We start from the raw sequence: 16637 nt of genomic DNA on the forward strand, positions 1-16637 counted from the left end.
GACAGTAAACGATAGGCACCAGGGAAGGGCAAGTCATCTCAGGCCAGGGGAAGCAGCCCGCCCTCTTGGTGGCCAGGCCAGTAAGGGAGGTGTGCATGCCACACAGTGGGTACACACCAGGTGCCACGTGCTCTCCCAGCCCAGAAACTTCCCTGGGGAATCAGGCTCTGGAGGAAAATGTTTGAGAACTAGCTGGTGAATCGAGTACTTTGCTGAGAGAGACAGAGAAAAGACCCATGGTCACTTGGACATAAGTCCCATTACTTAGCTCGTTCATCGCTCTGTCTCCAGCACCTAGAGGAGTGTCTGGCACATAGTAGATGCTCATTTACCATCAGATGGAGTGATCAGTGTGGTCCCAAACGCTCCAGCTCTGGGCTCCGAGGCCAGGTTGGTCTTTGTTGGGGTGGTCACTGTGAGGTACAGAGCCTGATCCTCAGGGACAACCTGTAGCTGGTGCCCTAGGCCTGTCTTGCCTGGTCAATTCGTAGTGTGATGTTGTCACTGAGCACATTCAGAATGTGGGGGAGGCCGGATTCTGTGTGAGTCCCTTCCTGTCCCAGGAAGGGAAATGGTCAAAGCTCCACTCATAGAAAGATGGAGATGACCTCTAACAGTTAGTGTATCTGCTCATCAAGTGTTAGCCTTCAGGGGTTATCTCGATGTCATCTGGCACCCATGCTTATGACAACCCTGTGACAGCCCTGTGATGCAGGAGCCTGTGTCATCCATTAATGGCTGGGGAAGCTGAGGCAGGACCAGTGACTCACCAGGACCCTGTTTAACTCCAGGTGGCTCTGGAGAGGCTCCTGGCCTGGCCCCTTTGGTTCCATTGCCCCTCGTTTTCCCATGAAGAGGGTCCAGACAGCTTTCATTCATTTCTAGGAAGAAACAATAGACTTGCAGGGCTCAGGGCCTCCTGAGATCTCTCACAGTTTGGTTGCAAAATTTCCATAAGTGTCTGTAGCCTGAGCTATTAAGTTGAAGGACATTGAAGTATTTACAAATCAGCTATACTGTTCTTTCCTCCTCACCCCCCTCCATTTCTTACCTGTGGATGTTGCTGTTTCCCCTTAAGAACTGGATCTCTGAAGGCGGGGTGTCTCCTCCCACACACTCACGGAGTATACTCAGGCCTAGTGCACCCGGGGCCTGAACTCAGGACCTTCTGCGTGTAAAGCAGACATGCTAACCACTACACAATGGAGCCACCCCCAGCTATACTGTTCTTGACAACATAATTGAGTCCTTCCAGATGCCTCATGTCACGTGAACTGGTTTCATCCTCATGGCAAGCATGGAGGTGGGCTTCCATTTTACAGATGAGGGAACAAGGCATGGAGAGTATAAGCAGCCTGGTCAAGTGTAAGATTCACAGCCAGACTGACTCCAGGAGGTCTGGCCCTATGTCAGGTCTCTTAAAATGTATATCCAATTGCTTGGTGAGATCCCTACAAATTGCAGCATGACCAGGGCAGCAAACCTTTTCTGTAAAGGCCCAGATCATGAATATCATAGGTCTGTGGGTCAAGTGGTCTCTTTCATGACTACTCAGCATTGCAGTTTTAAGCAGCCATGAATGATGAGTAAAGGAACGGGTATGTTCTAATAAAACTTTATTTACAAAAACAGGTGGCTTGGACTTAGCGTCAGCCATAATTTGTAGACCTTGGTCTACTCTATACTAAATATGGCTTGACTGTTCAGCAGAGCAAGTCCCGGCACCCTGACTCACATGTGTTAAGCACTGTTGGTGTTCTAGGCACTAGACGGCCTAGTTGCTGTCCTCTAGTCGTGTCCCAAGGGTGGCGGGTGCCTGCAGGCTTTGCTGCATCCACCTTTGCCAGGTAGGACCCACTTGAACTTTGATCTTTTGTTTCATTCTTACCCACCTGAGACCTATGTGACCCTATGTTTATTGGGCCCACAATCACCTGAAGAGCTTGATAAAAATGTAACTCACCTGATCCTACGCCCCTTGAATCCTGCTGGTGGGGCCTGGGCCCAGGAACATGGATTTCCTGGATCATCCCTGGTGGTTCTCAGTCAAGTGTTCCCTGGGCCTCTCTATGAGGACTGTCATTGACTAGGGCCTTGGCAAGAAGAGAACACTCGGTTCTATAGGGCTTTGGGAACTACAGCCTTCGAAATCCATCGGAGACCTCTTGGTTTTAAAAATCAGCCTCCCTGTCAAAAAGTTCATTTTAGTGATGTTGGTAATTTAATCGTGAAAGAAAAGACCAGCTTGAAGACAAACACCAGGGTCTCGATGATATGGATATAGACCATCCATGAATGGCAGGAGGCTGGAAAAAATGCACCGAGGAGACTCAGCTGTTCGTTTTACACGGGGAGAACAGGTGGCATACGGTATGTAGAGTGTTTTATGCAGCCCGTTTTATGGCAAAAGTTACAAATACAGCACAAATATGAAAGGATAGCCTTCCAATTGAATGATGCTTCTAATTTACTTGAAATGAAGTACTTGTATAAGGAAGAAAAAAATGAAAGTTAAAAGACAGCCCTAAGAAGGTGGCGTGTGACACTGGCTGAACGCACTCACGCGTACTGCACTGTGTTGGGCCGTGAGGTGCAGCAGGACCCTGCAGGTGAGGCCGGGTCCCTTCTCCACGTCCGCCAGGGCCGCGCCTCCTGTCTCTTTGTCCACTGCCCTGTGCCTCTCATCTTGCCGTTTTCCTCTCTGTCTGCCTCTTTGAATCTCTGAGTCTCTTTCTCTTCCCATCTCCGCAGAATCTCTCCCCTCAGTTTCTCTCTGTCTCTCCATTTCTCTCTCCTCTTGGCCTTTTTCTATTCTTTTCTCCGTCTTTCAGTCTCTCTTCATCCCTCATTCTCTTTACGTTCTTTCTCTTGGACTCTTTCCTTCTCTGTCTCTCTCAGTATTTCTGTCTCTGTCCCTCCTTCTCTCTCCCCCCGCCCCAAGAATAGCAGGAGAATTTATGGGTTTGATGACAGGCCAGCCGAAGCAGCAGCAGCAGCAGTAGCTTTATTTTGCAAGAGCAGGGGCCATGGAGCCGGCGCTGAAGTGCTAGGGAAGCGGGGCACGGAGGAGGCCTTCCGAGTGCACTTTCGAGCTCATGAGCCCGTGGAGCCACTCCGTGTACTGGGAGACCCTGGTGTACACCCCAAAGTGACCTACAGCTGCACAGCCCACACCCCAGCTGACGACGCCCGTCAGGTACCATGTGCCTTGGAACTTGGTAGCGTGCGGACCCCCGCTATCCCCCTTGCAGGCGTCCTTGCTCCCATCCAGGTAGCCAGCGCAGAACATGTTCTCTGTGATCTTTGGGGAGGTTTCCTTCCTGGTCGACTGCTCCAGGCAGTCCTGGGTCATCAGCCTGGGCACGTCGATGGCCATGAGCTGGAGGGCCGTGGCGCCCCTTTCAAGGAGCTGACCCCAGCCGCTGACGAAAGAGAAGCGGATGGAGGCCAGTGTCCTCTCGGAGAAGGCCTTCTCTGGCAGGCAGAGAGGCACCACATAGTCTGTGAGGACCACGGGCCTGCTCAGGCGGAGCAGGGCGATGTCGTGGTTTGTCTTGCCTGAGATGTACTTCTTGGGGACGATGACCTGAGCGACTTGCCGTTCCTGCTCGTCGCCATCCTCCTCACTCAGGTCGTGCTCACCTGTGGGGAGATCAGCACCGCTCATGCCCCTTGCCCTGCAGGCTTAGGGTACAACCCTTCCCGAACCTCAAGAAGGTCAGAGCCTCCTTTGGGGTATGAGGGGCCTTGTGTCCAACTCCACGCTGGCCTGAGCAGCCGGCCTTTCCAGGTGGCTACCAATGGGCTCTGCGTAGAGTGTGAATCTGGAACCTGAGGTGCCGAAGGCACGTGAGGAGGGGTGCTGGGCCAGGCAGCTGTGGGTTGGTGGGGAGAAATGCCCAATTCCCCCGCTTCTTTCCTCAGGGGTCCTTGTCATCCCATAAATCCACCAAGCAGAGGCCCACCCATGGTGGCCAAGGGAGTCCTGGGTCGCTGCATCCCCCTCGGGGCTTTTGGCCCAAGCGAGACAGCCAGATACAGCATCACCACCCCACCCCCGCCCCGCCCCCCATCGCCACCATGTCTTTGGTGTGGGAAAGAGGATAAGGGGGATGGTGGCCACAGTGGCTCCCTGTGAACACTAGAGTTTGTCCAGATGCTGCCCACTTCTTTTTTGGGAGAAGGTCATCTGGGTGGAGCTTGGTGTTTCAATGCCTTGAATCTTAGCTCTGAGTTGTTATCACATAAGACCTGTTCTCTCACCAGAAGGAAGGAAGAATGAAACCTACCCACTACCGCTGTCAGGTTCTTAAAACTCTTGATTCTGTCGAAACAGTGGGCTGCGGAGACCACCCAGGTGGTGTTGATCAGGGTACCTCCACACAACAGCACCCCGTTCAGCTTCAGAGCAACCTGACAAGGGTACAACACACATTGGAAAATCGCATTATTATTCTTAGGGTCCCCTTCCTTGGAGACTCACCTTTCCCCTGCATCCTCGGGGATGGGCTGCATTTATAGGATGGTTTCTGAAATTCTGGGGGCTCCCTAGAACTCTTTCTGGGCAAAGCTGTTCCAACTTTGCTCCAGTAGGCCATTTCTCCATCTAGCTAAGGGAAGGGAAAGCTCCCAGACACTGGCCTGGTAACGAGAATATTGGTGCTGGATTCCTCTGTATACTTTCTAGTAAGGTTACCCATGCTTGCCCCAACATGCCGGATTTGCAAAGATTGGGCCAAGTATCATTCTTCTAGAGCACATTAGAAGTAAATGGAGTAACAGAGAGAAGCATTGAGCATGATTTTTGGCACATGGTAGACCCTCAATAAATATTTCCTCTTCTTCCTAAAAGCACAGAGAGTACTGAGCAGGTCCTTGAACGAATCCTGTAGTGAGGCACATTCCCTTCCGTGATTCTCCTATGATGGATGGAAAAGGAACCAAAGACTCTGGCCAGGCTGGCCTCCAGACAGCGAGGAATTGCAAGACCGGAGGGAGGCCTGGTTGAGAGTGAATTGAACGAGCTAGTGAACAGTCTTGGCCTGGATTTCAATGGTGCCATGTGTTGTGGTTAAGTGGGATCACCCAGCGAGGGAAGAGATTAGCCAATCTGAGGCCTAATGTGGACTGCAGGACAAAGGGTGCCAGGGGAAGTGCCCCTCTTCTCACCCAAACAGGTGACTACAGGGCCTCTTGGAAAACAACAACAACAACAACAATAACAACACCCTAACATCCCCCCACAACCCGCCCCCCCCCAAAAAAAAACCCCAAAAATGCTAAACACAGTACTATTCTCCCTTGATGGATGAAAAGAGCTACCTTTGGGCTCAGGGCCACAGCCCCTGCCAGGTGAAGGCCCCCAAAACCTAACCTTGCCCTGGCGGGTAGTGAACTTGTGGCTGCAGCTACGAATGGCAGTCTGGGGTGATTATAACAAGCTGGATCTGGGCCTCTTGGGCCCAGCCCTCAGCTCTGATACAGGCAAGGCACTGGGCCTCAGTTTCTTCACCCTTAAAATGGGGTAAGAGTTGCACCTACCTCTCAGGTGAGTTGTGGGGGCTTAAGTGATATTGAAACATGAGGTCTTGATGGGGCTGGGCCCAGGGAGTGTGCTCTGGGAGGCTGTGCTGTCGCAGTTGCCCCCAGCAAGCCTACCTGAGTGCGTCTCCCGTAAATGTATAGGAACCAATGTCCACCAGCTGTGCCTCTAGTCAGAGAGGCTTTGCCACCCAACTACGGGCGACTCTGGTGAACACATCAGTCCCTTTGGATGTATCCAGCTCTAATTATTCTCTGAATACCAAAAACTGGGGTTCCACAACGCTTTGAAGAGGGCCCTGAATTGCAAAGGGCCCACCCAGGCCCCAACTGCTGTGGGAGGTTGTGTGGGGAGAAGGGAGAGGCCGAGTGGGAGCAGGGCTGCCGGATCAGCAAGAAGTATAACTTCTTCTGAGGCTGATCTAGAAGGCGTCAGATGGCCACTGGCGAGAGAATTGCAGCTGCCCTGAGCCCAGGGTCAGACTAAGGATGACTGCAATTCTCCAATTTCCCTTTCAAGGTTCTCACACTTTTATTTCTAAAAATTTTTAACTGTTCAACTTGGGGTGTCCCGGAATGAAGGGTTAAACAGGAGTCACTGATTCGGGCTCAGACCCAAGTCTGCAGGTCCCAGAGTTGCAGCTCTTCTCACACTTGAGTGTGCATACACCCCCGGGCTCTCGTGAAGTACAGATGCTGACCCACTGGGTCCAGGGGCTTGAGACTCTGCATTTCCAACCAGGACCAGGCTCATAAGCAGCCTGGAAGAGAGGCTTCATGGAGGAACTATGGCCCATAGACCTGGCCACATGCAAGGGACAGCCTCCTGGCCTGTGGGAGGACGTTTTTACAGATCAAGGATCATACTGCATGATCTCACTTATATGTGGAATCTAAGAAAAACAAAATAATTGAATAAACAAAACAGAAACAAACCCATAGATATAGAGAACAAACTGATGATTGCCAGAGGGGAGCTTGGGTGGGGGATAGTAATTAAAAAACAAACAAACGAACCACAACAAAAAAAATAATAAAGGCTTCCAGAGGCAGATAGTAGATGGGACTTTGACAGTGACAGAGCTGGGTCCAAATCCTGCCTCATCTGTAAAAAAAGGAGTAAGATTAACAGTCTGTGAAAAAGTGTGAGGAAGACAAGCAAGCGGGCAGAAGTGCTACAGGGAGCGCTGAAATCTGAGACGAACGAAGGCCGTTGTCTACAGCAGGGCTTCAGAATAAAGAGGAAACCCGCTGAAGCACTGCCCTGCGCGGCGTGACTTGGGGCCTGGGGTGTCCAGTGGCCCACCTACCCACTTTCCCTTTGAGGTCACGAGTGACCCTGGGGCCCTGAAGCCTTACCTGCCAGGGACATTCCCCTTTGGGGCACACCTTGCCACCTATAATTCGGCCGTGGAATTGGCTGACATTTCTTTTTTCCAGAACAGGAACTTTTCCACATGGATAGTCAACTGTATAAAACAAAAGTCAGCAAGACGTGGGGATTTATGACACGTGAACAATTAATGAGAAGAGGGCTCTGCGCCTTGCAGGCGGTGGCTCTGCCTCTGGCTCTTGTCTGGGCTGTGGGAGGCCTCGGGGTTTAAGGAAGCACCTGTAGGAGCTGCTGGGTGAGCAGACGGGGCAGGGGCTGGTTTTGCAGGAGCAGAAGACCCAGCTTCTTGAAACTAGGTTCTGCTAATTTTTCCAGGGGGAAGATGTGCTGCTTGAATTTCCTGAAGGGGAATGATATTCCATCTAAAGGTTTACTGGCCTCTCAAGACAATTGTGCAGCTATTTTAACCCCACTCTTGGTTTTTCATCTGCTCCAACAAAGTCCTTGGGCCAGAAAAAAAAGCATTCAGAGGTGGTAACTGAATTTCAGGATGGTTTGACCTGGCTGGGTACATCTACCCCTGAAGAGGCACAGGGTTTTGGGTGCTCCAGTCTTTGGAATTGTAGCCCCATTAGTTTGAGGTTGGTTTGGAGAATTTTTCCATTTTTCTAAAAAAGTTTGTTTAAAAAAAAAAAAAAAAGGTTTTGAATCCAGAATGCTATGGTCAATATAGACACTGGTTGTGGCAGGGTAGATTCCTGGCAGAGGGAACTGGGTGTAGAAGCCTCGCGCTGCTCCTCTGGGCCCATCTAGAATGGGCATTGGGCCCAAGGTCAGACCAGGGAGCTGCTCCCCAGGCTCTGTCCTGCCCACCGGTCCCCTGGCCTGCTCTTGGCAGGGAAGCCGCCTCTGCCCTCAGTCTGCTCCCTGCTTCTGGGCATGTAGTGGTCGGCATGTGATAGATGCTCAGTTAATTGCCACCCCTTCTCATCTTTTAGCCAAGAAGGAAACCTGTGGCATGGCAGGAATTAGTGACTGCTCATCCGGAAGTGACACGGCACACAGCCCCTGGAGCAGGTCCCTGAGAACCTGTTACCTGTGGGTGCGCAGGACACCTCGTCGGCCTGGAGTGTGTACCCCTCGTGACACCAGCAAGAGCGCTTGGCCTCCACATGGTTGCTACAGTACTGCTCACAGCCTCCATTCTCATTCTCACAGATTAGCTGGTCATTCTTGTCTGAGAACAGAAGGAGACGGCCCGAGAAGGGCTTCTGCTGGTCAAGGAGAGCCAGCTTCGTGGCCACCCCTCCCTGGGCCAGGGCCACTGTTCTGCATAAGGGTGGCACTCAGCTGCCAACTACAGAGGCTGGGCCTGGCACCGCCCTGCTCTGCAGATTGATCCAGAAAGGCAGGACCTGGTTTTTGGGTGCTCGGCCATGTCTGAACAGCCTAGCCAGTTGGGACACAGGGCCAGCCAGCATGCAGTGGCCTCCATACTATTACCCCTCCCATTAGCTGGTGGGGAGCTGAAGATGGCTGTGGGAAAACAAAAGTTCCCTGGGGGGCAGTAGAAAAGTCCAACTCAATCAGAGATGTGCCAGTGAGGGGCCAGGGAGATGAGACTGCTCTACAGCCAGGCTCTGGTGCTCCATGACTTGGTCTAGGCTAACCACTGATTTGGACAGGCAGAGACAAAGAATTTCACACTGACTAAAAGTCAGCACTTTGGTGTGGGAAACAGGATTGGCTTGCTGTATAAGTCCATGACCCCAGTGGGAAGGCCAGTCCTGGAAGTGAATTTACACCAAGGCTGCTGAGCATCAAAGGCTGGGAAAAGGCACGGAGGCTTTCTAGCCCCAGATAACTAGCAGGAGGCCTCTTTCCTAAGTCATTATTCTATCTGGCCTCTGTTCTGCTTAGATCAGAAGTTGTCTGTGGCCCAAAAGAGCTTTTTCAGCATCAGAATGTATACTATGTGAGAAAGGATTAACTTTGCCCAAAGAGAGGACTGGTCTTTGCCCTCAGCTCATAGTATATTAAGTCTGCACTATCTTAAGTTGGATACTTTTAATTTAATCTGCCTGAAAAGAGTGTTGTTTCCCTGGGAGCTTTGGGTCACACTGGCTGGCCTGACAATGTGATTTCTGTGGGGCCTTGGGCCATACGGTATCAGCTCAACCTCTGCAGGGGCTGGAGACGGAGGTAAGCCACGTGGCAGGTCAGCCATGTCTGCGTGACTGAGCCTGAATAAAATCTCGGCACCGAGGCTCAAGTGTGCTTCCTGGGTTGGTGATACTCCATGTGTCTTGTCAAACGTCATCTTGGAGATCAAAAGACTGTCCATATGACTGCCCAGGGAAGGGATAACTAGAAGCTCCCACTTGGCCCCTTTGCTGATTTCAATGTGTATCATTTTGCTATAATAAATAATAACTGTGAGTATATCAGCTTTCAGTGAGTTCTGTGAGTCCTTCCAGCAAATTAATGAACCTGAGAATGGTCTGAAGGAGCTTTGAACTTTGCAATATTTTAATATATGGAAGGTAAAAAACCGAGACTTGTACCTTTGTAATAGCAAGTAGGGAAGGTCAAGTTTACCCAACTGTCCTGTCTAGTGGGGCATACAGAAGCTGGGTGGTGGTGTACTGACTCTCACCGAGGTATTCTCATAGAATTTCCTAGTGCTGAGAGCTCAAGGGTTTTATATTTCTCAGAAGGCAATAGGGGGCAATCAAGTTTGAGAACCGTCACCTTAGCACCCCAGATTCAAGATTCTTAGGTCGGCAGGGGCCTTCAAGGCCACCTAGACCAACTTTCCCCTGGGGCTGAGGTTCAGCCCCATGCCTGATCAGGCCATGCCCATCAACCTCCTGGGGACCCTGTCTGCAAGCACCTTACTTGTCTCACAGTTCCGGCCCTCAAAATCGTCAGGGCAGAAGCAGATGTAAGACTGTAAGTGGTCTTCACAGGAGCCTCCATTCTTGCATGGATTTGAGGCGCATTGGTCCCCATCTGCAGAGTAAGTCAGTGTTAGTGATGCTGAGGAGAAGGGCTGTTGGGTGGGATATAAATGGGACGTTTACCTACTCACCTTTGTAAGATATCCAGAACTGCTTCTGAGGGAACAAGGAGGAAGCCACGTGAGACATATGTTCACCAGGAGCAAACATTTACAGTATCCATGGGATAAACTGATAAACCGGGGTGGGCAGGGGTGGGCCAAGGGCTTCTGTCTTGGAGCCTTTTACAACAGGCAAGACTTCCCTCTGAAGATGAGGCAGGCTCATCTTGGCGAGGAAGGTTTTTCCTAATACCCCACCGCCACCCCATCCCAGACTGTTAAGGCCACCAGAGGTCATGAATTTCCTTCTCCCAAGTCAAAACATACTAATTTCAGCCCCAACTCTGCCACCCTTATGTTGTGAACCTGGGACAAGACACATATGCTCTCTAAGCCCCCTTCTGTTCCTTTGATAATAGATGACCATGCATGCACATGGGCTGACATGAGGAGAAGGTTAGTAAGGGATATAAAGGCATGTAAAGGCGTACTGTGAACTACAAAGGTTTTCATCAATAAAATTGATTCTGGAAGAACATTTTGGTCAACTGAACTTTAACTCACAGGGTTGCCGTGAGAATAAAACAAGATGAGAAATGTTGAAACTGCTTCGAAAAACTAACTGGTACACAGCTACAAAGTATGACCATTCTCAACTTGCATGGAAAGTGTCATGTTAGCCTCTGTCTCAAACAGCCCTACTTCCCAATGGGCATGAGGTGTCCTGTGAGTGTGAGCCCTATGCCCTGTGAGTATGAAGTGAAGCATCCTGTGAATGTGAGGTGAGTGTGAGGTGTGGTCTTGTCTCATCGTAACCTGACCCACACTCCTGTTGAAGTAATCCAAGGGATGTGATACACTTAATTATGTCTGTTTTAGAACATGAAAACAGAAATGAAGGTCACTCTATCCATATGGCTCAAGGGCAGGTGGAGAAAGCAGTGGTTTGCTAAGTGTTTCCTCACACAAGTTTCCCTCAAAAGGTGCCTATGGGCAGTGTCAACAGCGAGCGGCTCACCCAGGCCTGTGTGTCAGACATCTTTTCTGATAGCAGCACCCTTGTGAAGTTTTAGGGGACTGGGAGGACTTCCTTGGGAAGGCAAAGCACACATCGAATGTGCTTTTGAAACTATATTTTCTCATGCAAAATTTAGGATGTGTAGTGTGGCAGAGAGGAGGATGAGCCTGGAAATGCGAGGTGGTATGGAGCATTGCAAGAGCTCTGACTAAGGAAAGCGAAGTCATCCGTAAGAGAAAGTGTCCCAGACAGTGAGGAGCTCTGCCCGCTGAAGCAACCTGCGTGTTCATTTGTGCACGTGGCCCTCACAACCACAGAGGTAGAGAGACATCGTTTCTAAGACCCAGGTGCTACCCCTGCTGTGCCAGAGCGCCCTTCCTGAAGACTCAGCACACTGACCTACATAGTGGGTGGTGCAGAGGGCGCCCAATGGAAGGTGAACTCACCAGTCTCTCATCGTTCTTGAAGATCTCACTGGCTTCCTCAAAGGAGCACTGCTCCTCCTTGCACTCTCTCTCCAGAGAGCCCGCCTTCAGCTCCTCCAGGAACGAGTTGGCACGCCTTTGCCTGTGCAAGACCCCTTGGGCTTCCCTCTGGGTAATGAAGACTGAGAAATGAGAGTTCCATGAAGCATTCGCAACCTGTCATTCCAAGATGGCACAGAAACCATCCACACTGGTCTCGTCCCACTCAGCAATAGGAGTCAAAGGGTTCCTGTCTACAGGCCTGGCTGAATTTGAAATAGGAGTGATTTCTTATGGCTGGTTGGCAATGAAAAAACCACACAAACTTTATGTACAGAAATATAGCAATATGTTCATTAAATTATAATTTAACACACTCATACCTTTTGACCTGGTCCCTTTACTTCTAGGAATCCTAAGGAGGACTGCACGAAAACCTAGCTATTAGGAAAGCGATTGTCAATAATCTGAAATGACAGATGGTGGTGTCCCATGCCGCCAGGAAACAGAATGCTTAAGAAGATGTGATAATCAGTGAAAAAATAAGATAATAAAACAATATCTACTGTATAACACTTTTTTTTGTAAACAAAAATGCACATGTAAGTAAAGTAATGTATTAAAAGGTGTACATAAAAAAATTAAATTAACTTTGGGAGTTAACAGCTATCCTGTTCTAAAGTGTGTACAAAGTGTGTAACTTCTATAATCAAAATACACATCTTCTGTGTCCCTGGAACCTAGAACATTTCATCAAGAGTTGAATGAGTGTGCTGGAGGGTAGTACGGTGGAAGGGGGTCGTCTGAGATGCGCATTTGAGAGAGGTCAGGCAGTGGTGAGAGGCTCGGCTTGGGTGGCGGTGAGGTGGGGAGAGGCAAAGGTTGCTGTGATGACATGGAAAGGGCTGAGGGTGGCCTCACTGAGGGTGGCAGGTGGATAGGGGCCAGGCATTCCTTGCCTCCATTTAAAGCCCAATAGTCTCATTTGCTGCACGTCGGGGTTCTTCCCAGCTCCTTGGAACTCATGTTACTTCCCAGTGTGGTCAGTTCTCTCCTCCCAGTTAAGTCACTCAAACTCTTTCCATGCTTTGCCACCAACCTCCCTCTCTCCTTTAAGATCATACTCTTACAGGAAAATTCCTCACCTTCCACCGAGGTTCTTACATTGACTCTTAGACCCATGGTAAGCAAAAGCTGCCGTGATTCCCATGGGCTCCTCATGGACCTTTCTTGGTGGCAGGAGACCTGCTCATCGCTCTACTTCTCAACAATGCATTCTCCTGACTGCCGAGGGCTGGCCTCTTCTGGGTCCTCCTCCCACATCTCTTCTCTCCCCCTCCAGCCTCCTTTGCTGCTGGCATTGAGCATCCTTCTAGTTTTGGCCTTTCTGCTCTAAACACTCTCCAAGCCACCTCACTCCATTTCTGCTTCAGCTCTCCTTCCATATACCAGAACCTGCAACATTTATTTCTACTTAGAAGTGTCTCTGAACTCCAGATCTCTGTGTCCAACTTCCCCGTAGACGGAATAACCCGCATTCACAGACAGCACGTGTAGATCCACCTCCCTCCTCTCTGCCCCACCATGCCTGCTTTTCTTGTCTGAGGCACCCGTCTTGATGAACAGCCCTGCTAGCCTCCCAAGCCAAGATTCTCTGAGACATCTGACCCCTCGTGGCCAACTCTGCAGCTGCCGCCTTCTGTATCTGCGCCTCTTCTCTCTCTCGGGTAACGCCAGCCGAACTAAGGAGCTCCAACCTCCTCTGGGCCCTTCCTGAGTGCTCGCCTGCTGCCAGGGGAGCAGGGCAGCTCTGTGCCTCCTCCTGGCTCTCACAGTGACCCCCATAGTTACTTGCAGATAGCTGGTGTCCCCCCATTTGCTTATGAGGAAGGGAGGTAAGTGAGGCTTAGAATTCACCCAAAGCCACCCAGAGTAGGGGTGATGAGATCAGTTTGAATACCTTAAATTTGAGGATTCTTTCAGACACCCAGGCAGATGGGGACTGAACCCCAGGAGAGGGCTTGGCGATGGAGGCGAGGATGTTGAAGTTGATGACAATTATGCAGAGGTTGAAGTCGAGGGCGTGAAAGAGGCCGGGAAAGCCCTCAGAGCCCTGGTGCTGTCCCATTGGCTGTGACCGGTGCTGTCGGGGACGGTGCAGTGAGCAGCTCTAGCAGTGAGCAGGGTGCGTGTGGGGTAAGAGGAAGTTGAGAATGGAGCAAAGTGTGGCAACAGTCCCAGAGGAGATATGAGACAAAGACTGGTTACAAAGAAGCTGAGGCTTCCAGGAAAAAATGGCAGGCTATCTGTGCTGTGTCCCTCTGTTCACCAGAAGTGAGCCAGGGGGCCTCCAGGACAGGGGGGAAGGTTATGACGTATGAGGAGAGCAGGCAGGAAGGGGACATGGCAGCTCCTGGGCCACCCAGGCTGAGGGAGACCACATCTTCTTTAAAATTAGAGTTTCACCTATCTGTATTCTGAGGAATCAATTCATCTGGTTTGGAAGAAGTTGAGAGAAAATCAAAGACTGGAGATTCCTGGGAGGGAAGGCAGCTGGGGAGCTCATGTGGGAGGAGACCCTAGACTAGAGACCACAAAAAGGCCAGTTGCTAACCAGAGCCAAATCATCTGCCAGTGAGGACGGCAAATTTGCACTACAAATCTCTCAGGAAACCAGGGGCAACTCTGATAATAAAATAACATGCAATTATTGCAAACAATTTAGAAAAGACACACTAGAACAAGAAAGATAACGAAAGTCGCCTGTAATCTATCACCGTTTTCCTCCCCTAAGAAAGGACAGCACTGACTTTCCCTGGGGCAGGAAATGCTCTCCTTGGGGCACCTGTAGTCATCAGGGCGGGTGACACCACCCCTCAGATCCCAGGTGGGACTTGAAGGACGGACATGACCTGGGTTTTAGAGGACAGCGTCGGCACCTTGTTTCCACCACAGCTGCCGCTCGATACTGGAAAATCACAATGAGGCTTGCCTGCAAAGCCCGTCCCCATGTTTCCCTACTCAGGCACTTGAGGGGCGGGGGAGGGTGGCCATGGCGGAGAAGCGCAGCCCAGTGTCCCCATGCCATTCCTGGCACTGGCTAACTAAAAGTCCAGGAGAGCAGAGTGAGAGGGAGGCACACCCCCGCCCCGCACCCTTACGCTCCCCGTTCTGTGCTCTTGCCCAGCTGCACAGGGTGGGTCTGCTCTGGTGGCCAGGAAAGTGGCACAGGCTCCCGAAAGTCTTTGAAAAATAATTCTGCCAAAGCCTGTGCCGTCAACAGCAGTCTTTCCTCCAATGCCCGACAAGTGCCTGGGCACTGTTTGCTTTTTGGAAGGAAAACAGATCACATCGGAGCCAGTAAATGCTCATGGTAAACCGGAATGTCCCCTGAAGGCGGATGTCCACGACAGTGAACAGAAAAGAAGGTGAGGTTTGGGAGGCCTGGCTGCCAAGCTGGGAGGCCCTCCCCATGGGGTTTATAGAGAACCACTCCTCCAACATACCTGTAGTCAGAGACCCCTGCAGGCCCAGCAGAAAGCAGAGGAGGGACAGCTCACAAGGCTGGGGAACCATGGTGAGGTCCCGCAGTGTCACTGGTCTGTTGACATTCCAGAGGGGGAGGCGGGCAAAGTTTTCAGCCTCTAAGGCCCAGAGGGATGGGGGAGGGAAAACTTGTTTCCTAAACACTGTGCCAAATGACGTGCTAAAGGGGAAATCAGAGACAGAAAGGCAGTGACTACGTCCAAGATGCCAGGTCCAGGAAACCAGGCAGAACAAGGCCAAGTCTTTGAAGCAGAGATTCCTTTTCTGAACCGTAGGTGTTTGGGGGGAGGAAGAGGAAGTGGCAGCTCCTGGGCAACCTAGGCTGAGGGAGACATCATCTTCAAAGTTAGAAAGTTTTACCTATCTGCATGCATCTCAACTGCAATTTGGAATTCTGAAGCCCTTAGGACTTATGACTGCGAAATGGGGAAACAGAACTAAATTGCTGGTGAAAAACCATTGCCCACGATAATACTGGCGAGAGGAGTACATATTTTGAGTATGAATGTTAATGTTTTGAAGAGAGCTGCAGAGGAGACTGGCAGGGCCTGGTTTCTTAGGAGAAGTACCAGGACAAGGAGCATCTGCTCCTAGCTGAGGCTGCCACTTCATTTCATTTGCAGGTGTCATCCCCTGTGCTTCTGGCATCCAGGTCCTGTCCCTCTGGGCCTGGGGCACAGCTAGGGCGAACACTTATCTTGGGCTGCCGAACAGGAACGGGTTTCTCAGGATGCCAGATCTTCCTTGCTGAAATTGGGACCATCCTAGACCCATTGGGATACTCAGTAATCTTGGCAAGGCTCACATGGGTGTCCAGCTTCCAGAGGTCCTGGGCTCGACTCTCTGGAAATCATATCTTTTCTGTGAATGGGTGGAAAGTGGGGATACCAGCACTGCTCATTTCCAGAAGGATCCTAGCCCTACGCCCTAAATGGAAAAAATAATTCTTAGGGGAGATCACGTTTTATTGATCATCTCTGAAATTTTTAATCATTACCATCGATAATTGCTCAATTATTTAGGAATTTAATTACATGGCATTTATTTGTGGAGGAGGGAGTGAGGGGGAGAAGAGATTTTAACATTTGACTGCTCCTCCCAGCTAGAGCCCTTTCTGGGGACATCTTTGTCCTTGTCTTTCCTTGGATTTTCCTCCTTAAAGGTGTAACTAAACCTATAAAAGCATCTGAGCCTAATATCTGTTTTATTTATTTATTTTTTTACCAAGTCAATTTCTTTATTAAATCTTTATTTTTAAAATTCATTGGGTTAAAAAAATCTTTTAAAATTTATTTATTTTCAATTCTTTAATGTCACTACATATTTGATCCCTTTAACCTCGTTTACCTCCTTCTGCCTTCTGGTAACCACTAGTCTACTGTCCATGTCCATGAGTCTCTGTTTGTTTGTCCTGTTTGTTGCTTTTAGGTTTAAATCCCATATATAAGTGGTATCACGTAGTTTTCAACTTTGTATGTCTGGCTTGTTTTGCTTAGCATGATTATATCGAGGTCCATCTGTATTGTCTCACAAACGGCAATATTTCATCTCTTCTTATGGCTGAGTAATATTCCATCGTATATATGTGCCACAGCTTCTTTACCCAATCATCTATCGTAGGACACTTTGGTTGCTTCCATGTCCCAGCCACCATGAATAATGCTGCTATGAACA

The 16637-nt window shown here is 50.1% G+C and overlaps 1 protein-coding gene across 2 annotated transcripts; it reads right to left on the minus strand.

Moving 5' to 3' along the window:
• Positions 1 to 2856: 2856 nt before the first annotated feature.
• On the minus strand, positions 2857 to 15090 carry F7 (coagulation factor VII). 2 transcript variants are annotated; one of them, XM_016151917.2, is made up of 8 exons: positions 13378 to 13867; positions 11400 to 11594; positions 9966 to 9990; positions 9773 to 9886; positions 7971 to 8111; positions 6901 to 7010; positions 4290 to 4413; positions 2857 to 3642 (listed from the first exon to the last, which is right to left on the minus strand). In XM_016151917.2, exons 1-8 carry the CDS (start codon positions 13543 to 13545, stop codon positions 3047 to 3049), a joined length of 1473 nt encoding a protein of 490 aa, XP_016007403.2. In that variant the 5' UTR covers positions 13546 to 13867; the 3' UTR covers positions 2857 to 3046. The 2 variants fall into 2 exon arrangements, with proteins under 2 accessions (XP_016007403.2, XP_016007405.2); XM_016151919.2 differs by lacking the exon at positions 13378 to 13867 and adding an exon at positions 14924 to 15090 and having other exon boundaries at positions 2863 to 3642; positions 11400 to 11560.
• Between the last annotated feature and the right edge of the window lie 1547 nt (positions 15091 to 16637).

This window comes from Rousettus aegyptiacus, unplaced genomic scaffold (genome assembly GCF_014176215.1).
Source record: "Rousettus aegyptiacus isolate mRouAeg1 unplaced genomic scaffold, mRouAeg1.p scaffold_m13_p_11, whole genome shotgun sequence".
NCBI lineage: Eukaryota > Metazoa > Chordata > Mammalia > Chiroptera > Pteropodidae > Rousettus > Rousettus aegyptiacus.

Coding starts and splice junctions, on each gene's coding strand:
- F7 (XM_016151917.2), bottom strand. CDS start 13,545: ATGGGACAGCACCAGGGCTCTGAGGGCTTTCCCGGCCTCTTTCACGCC. Junction 9,887..9,965: donor GTTCTGGATATCTTACAAAG/GTGAGTAGGTAA, acceptor CTTACTCTGCAG/ATGGGGACCAATGCGCCTCA. Junction 8,112..9,772: donor GGGCCGGAACTGTGAGACAA/GTAAGGTGCTTG, acceptor TTCTGTTCTCAG/ACAAGAATGACCAGCTAATC.